The sequence below is a fragment of the Microtus ochrogaster genome, chromosome 2 (assembly GCF_000317375.1).
Source record: "Microtus ochrogaster isolate Prairie Vole_2 chromosome 2, MicOch1.0, whole genome shotgun sequence".
Classification (NCBI taxonomy): domain Eukaryota; kingdom Metazoa; phylum Chordata; class Mammalia; order Rodentia; family Cricetidae; genus Microtus; species Microtus ochrogaster.
In genome coordinates, this window is record NC_022010.1 from 97879695 (window position 1) to 97885611 (window position 5917).

The 5917-nt window shown below is 51.3% G+C and overlaps 1 protein-coding gene across 1 annotated transcript in view; it reads left to right on the forward strand.

Annotated features, from left to right (window-relative positions):
• The window catches only part of Hunk (hormonally up-regulated Neu-associated kinase), a 108569-nt gene that overhangs the window by 97629 nt on the left and 5023 nt on the right, over positions 1 to 5917 (forward strand). The window contains exons 9-11 of the mRNA XM_005345342.2: positions 264 to 303; positions 2991 to 3000; positions 5425 to 5605. Of these exons, the coding sequence (XP_005345399.1) occupies positions 264 to 303; positions 2991 to 3000; positions 5425 to 5605 (231 nt within the window). The remainder of the gene's footprint in view (positions 1 to 263; positions 304 to 2990; positions 3001 to 5424; positions 5606 to 5917) is intronic.

Genomic DNA, 5917 nt, shown 5'->3' on the forward strand with positions numbered 1-5917 from the left:
GCTGGTTTCTTACATGAGTGCTACCATCCAAACTCAGGTCTCATGGTTGGGTAGCAAGCACTCTGAGGCACTGAGCCCGCTCTCCAACCCTGCCCGTTGTGTTCTTCTTAAGACTTTCAACAGACTGGATGAGACCTAGCACACTGAGGAGGATCCTCTCCTGTTCTTAGCCTGCTGATGTGGATGTTAAAGATGCTGAACATCCTCTGCAGTAGCATACACACTGGTGTTCACCATTCACTGGATAACGGAGAGTAGCCGAGTTGACACATGGGATTCACTGTCATGTGATCCTGACTATCAGCCAGGCTCTGCCCTGTACCAACTGCTGCAACCCTTTTTCCTTACCCAGAATCCTATGGAGAGGACTCTCCTCAGATGGGCTGCGTTCTTGCTGTGTTGAGCTGTGTCTTGCTGTCTTGCATTCCTGCTTCTTCTGCATGAGACACAGGGTTTGCAGCAGCCCAGGGGTTCCTGGCTCTGTGGTCTGCTTTATGAATCAACCCCTCTTTTTATAAACTCACTCATAGGTTTTTGTTGGTGTTTTGTTTTCTGCAGCTGCCAAATCTGGCTTTCTCTAATATGATATGATAGGCATAATATGATAGACATGAAGGAGCCAATACCAACTGTCTGATGGCATTTGGGAACATCAGCCGTCCAGGGTAGGAGAGGTGGCTGGCTCTGATGCACTAAGCAGCTGGGTGAAAGGTCTTTCACTATCAGACAAGCTCTCAGTGAGCCCCAGGCTCTTCCATACCATAGTCACTCTGTATGGGAGAGAAGTCAGTTTCCCAAGGGGCAGTTCTTCCGCCAACCTGGGACAACAGGAGGCATCCTGCCCTTGTTAAATCAGAACCTGTCCTTGCTAAGTCGGGGTTTGCCATTGTGAATACCACACAGATGCAGGATGGATTCTTCTCATGCTGCAGAGCTGGGAAGGACCTACCTCACTTGCTGTTACAGATGGGGATGCACTTCCCTGGGGGTGACGGGAGTTGCTCATGGTCATGCCAGGTTGCAGAGAGTCAGGGATGGAGTTCACCGCCACAACCATGGCGGTTGTTCTTTGCTGACGGTTGTGCCTCTACTGACAGCCAGGAAGGGAGACTCTGAAAGGGACCAGCTGGGAGCTCAGGGCTTAGAGGCTGAGCACTGGGCCGTCCCCTCAGCTTAGCTATCGGTGGCAGCTACACATCTGTCTCTAAATGCTCAGTGGACCTCCGTTTCGTGCATTGGTACAGGGTACTAAGGAGTTTGGTGCACGCCACCCTTTCTGGGCCCAAGTTCAGTCATTTTGTAACTGTTAGTATATGCCTCTAGTGGGTAGGGTTGGTGGCCAGAGGTCAGGTTTCAGCTTGTGGGGCTGGAACAGTGGCTCAGAGACAAGGTACTTTGCTGTGGTGTGAGGTCTCGAGTTCAGATCCCCAGCACCCATATCAAAGCTGGGTGGGCATAGTGGCCCACCTGTAGCCTCAGAACTCAGGAGACAGGGATCCCCAGGGCTAGGATCCCCAGGGCTAGCCAAATCTGTGCTCTCCGAGCTCACCGAGAGACCCCGACTCTGCAGAGTAGGATTGAGAGCAACAACTACTATCAACTGATGTCCATCTGGCCTCCGTAGACGTGCGCCTGCGTGTGCACACACACAGAACTTGCTCGACCCACCTCATGTGATCCTTTCTGGTCTGACTTTATGTAAAACTGTCCTGTGGGTTTTAAGGAAACGATGCTAAGAGTTGAGACTGTGGATTTCCTCACCTGTCCTCTGGGCCTCATGGATGTTAGGGAACCCTGACGGAGGAGAATCAGGGAACCAGGACCCGGCCAGCCCCGGAACTGGTGGGCAGGACGCATGCCCTCGGAAGAGTGTAGTCTGTGTCATTGAAGACTGTTTTCTGTTGTGTAAGGCGCTACTACCGTCCTGCTCCCTAGGGGATGTCTTTTGCAGAAAGTAGGTTAAGCAATGGAAAGGTCTAACCGGGTGATCACTGGCACACATGTGAGTCAGTGGGATCAGCGGTAAACCCTGTTCCGTTGGACATCTGCGCTTACGCGTGGACTGGCCCGAGGGTCGTCCCCTTCAAGGGTGTTCTTCAGTGCTCCCTGGAAATAGTTACTATAAAATCTCTGTGGAGATATATGTTCTGATGGCTTGCACAGCATGCTGGGACACAAGTTCAACAAAGATGGCCTTAGCAGAGATACCTGAAGGTCTGGACCAGTAAGCAATCCCCCCTCTTCTCCCATAGAAGGCCCTCTGTGCATTGCCAAGTATCCCTCCCTTGGTCTCAGGAAAACTTGGTCTCCTGGGCCAGCCTTGAACTCCTTTATGCTACAGAGTGTGTTTGTATGCATGTGCATGCCTGAACATGCGCGTGCATGCATGTGTGTGTGCTTGTGTATGTACATCTCTGAGTGTGTGGGTATATCTGTGTTTATTTGAATTTCTGTGTGTTTATCTGTCTGTCGTGCTCTCTCGGTGTTTATCTGTCTGTCTCTGTGTGTCTGTATATGCATCTGTCTGTGTGTCTGTGTCTATGTGTACATTTGTGTGGCTGTGTGTGTGGCTATGAGAGTGTGTTTGTGTGTTTATGCACATGCTTGCTTCTGTGTATGTCTGCCTCCACGTGTGTTTGCTATAAAAGCTTATTCTCCTTTGCTTTAGAGAAGGTAGAAGGGTGGACTGTTTGTGTCTTGTGGAAAGAGGACCAGAGAGCAGTGGAAAACTGGTCATCTCCTGCTGGCTTTCCCATGGTCACTTGGAATACAACTCATGGTATCCTGGACATCTTCATGCATTTTCTGCTGTTATAACAGAATGCATAAGACCAGATCATGTATGAACAACACAAGTTTATTTCTTACAATTCTGGATGCTGGGAAGTCCTAGGACTTGGTGCCAGCATCTGGGGAGGGAAGGGCTTCTCGCTGCATCCCTGTGTGATGGAAGGTACCATGTGTCAAGAAGCACAGCTGGAAGGCAGAAGTGCAGCTGAAGTCTTCCTTTTATTAGGAGTCTCCTCCTGCCATGTGTCCCTCAGCTGCCACTTTCTGACCCCCACCCCAGTCGTGTGGAGACAGTGGCTCACAGTGCTGGCTTTGAGGGCTGTGGAGATCCGTTTCGGTCTGTTCCTGGGGTCCATCACTGGGCCGCCCCAGACTGTTTCCTCATCACAACCCACTGTGACCTCGGGAATGGCAGTGGCAGCTGTGGGAGAAGCTGCAGGAGCTGGGCGGCCTCTCCTCCGCCTCACTGCCCCTTCACTGGCTCGGGGTTATATCTCCTGTGGTCCTAAACACCCAGCATCCCCACTTCCCATTCTCCCCTGTTGTTCTTTCCTGAGCGACCCTGTCATCAGGAGCTCTCTACAGAGGTGCTGGGCGTCCTTGTTGGGAAGGGCTCTTTGTGAAATTGCAGAGATGCTTCCTCACTAAGCCTCTCAGAACATCAATGAAAAATAGATGAGCTCCTTGGATTGCAAAACCTTCAACTTAAAAGCAGAAAAATGTGGGAAACTGCCCTTTCCCCTCACCCAGCACGCAGTCAGGGATGCCTTGTTTAACAGTAAATATCAGTGTAGTCGTCAGGGCCAGGAAAACGATTTCCCCTTCTGCAGTTGCTTCGTGGCCTCACCATTCCCAGAAACTTGAACTCAATTAATTTTAATTCAGTTCAGTTTCCACTGACCCTCTCTCCCTCCAAACAGCTGAATGTGAGGCTGTTTCTAAGGACCTGGCTTGATGCCAGAGGCCACGGGGCTGAAGGCAAATCAAGCAGTCAAGTCCACTCCCATTAGAGGGATTATGATCTAGTTCTATAACGATGCAATCTACAGCCTAAAAAATAGCAGCATACATGCAAAGCTTCCATGCTTAGACAATAGAAAGGGTTACAAATCTAACAGGACTTCTCAGGGCTCTGTGCAGTTTAGACTAAACACACTGGGTCTAAGATTAAATGAAATCAGCTATCTCTCTGTTTGTACAGCTTGATGATGGATGGACGGGTGGATGGATGGATGGATGGATGGATGGATGGATGGATGGATGGATAGATGGATGGATGGATAGATGGATGGATGGGTGTATGGACGGGTGTATGGACGGGTGGATGGACGGATGGATGGATAGATGGATGGATGGGTGGGTGGAAGGAGGAATTTGGACAGGATCTATGGTGGACTTTCTCATTGTTGTGCTATCTGCCTGGGAAAAACAACCTATAGTACAATTTATTTTGCTTCCAATCTCAGAGGTTTCAGGCCATAGGGTTAAGGACACAGCAGAGCTGGTTTTATCGTAGCAGACAGGGAAAAATGGAGTGACGGGAAGAGGCCAGGACAAAATATAGCTGCCAATAACACACACCTCTCTCTCAGCCAAGCCCCACCTCCCTAGGTGTCACCTCTCCCCAACATTCTGTTAAGTTTAGAAGCCATCAGCATATGCATCAATAGGATCAGTGCTCTCATGAGCTAAAGGCCCTAGGAATGGCCCTCATAGACACCCCCAGAGGCAGGCTTTTATAGCCCCTACATGTTTCTCAATCCATTCAAGTTGAAGGATTGACCACAGCCAGGTCTCACTGTGTGAGTCAGGCTGGCCCTGAACTTGAAATTCTCCTTACTTAACCTCAGAACAATAAATTAGAGGTCTGCACCCCCATGCCTAACTAGGGCAGTACTTCAAATGCATATACAGGGCAGCACTTCAGAGGCACACAGTAGGGCAGCGCTTCAGAGGCACACAGTAGGGCAGCGCTTCAGAGGCACACAGTAGGACAGCGCTTCAGAGGCACAAAGTAGGGTGGCGCTTCAGAAGCACACAGTAGGGTGGTGCTTCAGAGGCACACAGTAGGACAGCGCTACAGAGGCACACAGTAGGGCAGCACTTCAGAGGAACACAGTAGGGTGGCACTTCGGAGGCACACAGTAGGGCAGTGCTTCAGAGGCACACAGTAGGGCAGTGCTTCAGATGCACACAGAAGGGCAGCGCTACAGAGGCACACAGGAGGACAGTGTTTTAGAGGTACACAGTAGGACAGTGCTTCAGATGCACATAGTAGGGTAGCGCTTCAAATGCTCACAGTAGTTATTTAGAACTCTGAGTTGTTTGCTCCGTAGTTCCTTCAGATTTTTCCAGAATGCCTGGTCACATAGGGTGGCCTTCACCACTCTGGAACACATTGATGCAGGGCGAGTGAGCTAGAGAGAGACCAGGTTTATTTGCTCCCGGGCAGAGGGAGCTTCCGCCTGGAGCATGGACTAGACCTCAGGCCCCGCCACCCTTCATCCACACATCGCAAAGTATACTGCATTTAAAAGCTGGAGTTCCCCTCGTCTATTGGGTGACTTTTCAGAGAAGACTCCTAAAATCTGTTCTTGTGGGTGTCTCACTGTGTCTGTTTACTTTGATTGGAAGGATAAAAAGCCCAAAGAACAAGAGAAAAGGGGAGATTTTCTTCATCGTCCATTTTCCAAGAAGCCGGACAAGAGCCTGCCCTCGCACAAACAGCCCTCAGCTTCCCTCATCACCCAGATCCAGAACACCAAAGCCCTCCTCAAAGACCGCAAGGCCTCCAAGGCGGGCTTTCCCGACAAAGGTGGGTCAGCTCCACGGTCCTGCTCCCTGCGGGTGCTTGTGAAGGCTCAGGACAGAGGTGACTGTGCCTTTGGGATGGTACATTGGGTGTGGGGTATGGAGGGAGCAGAGGCTGGGGTGTGGGGTACGGAGGGAGCAGAGGCTGGGGTGCGGGGTATGGAGGGAGCAGAGGCTGGGGTGCGGGGTATGGAGGGAGCAGAGGCTGGGGTGCGGGGTACGGAGGGAGCAGAGGCTGGGGTGCGGGGTACGGAGGGAGCAGAGGCTGGGGTGCGGGGTATGGAGGGAGCAGAGGCTGGGGTGTGGGGTACGGAGG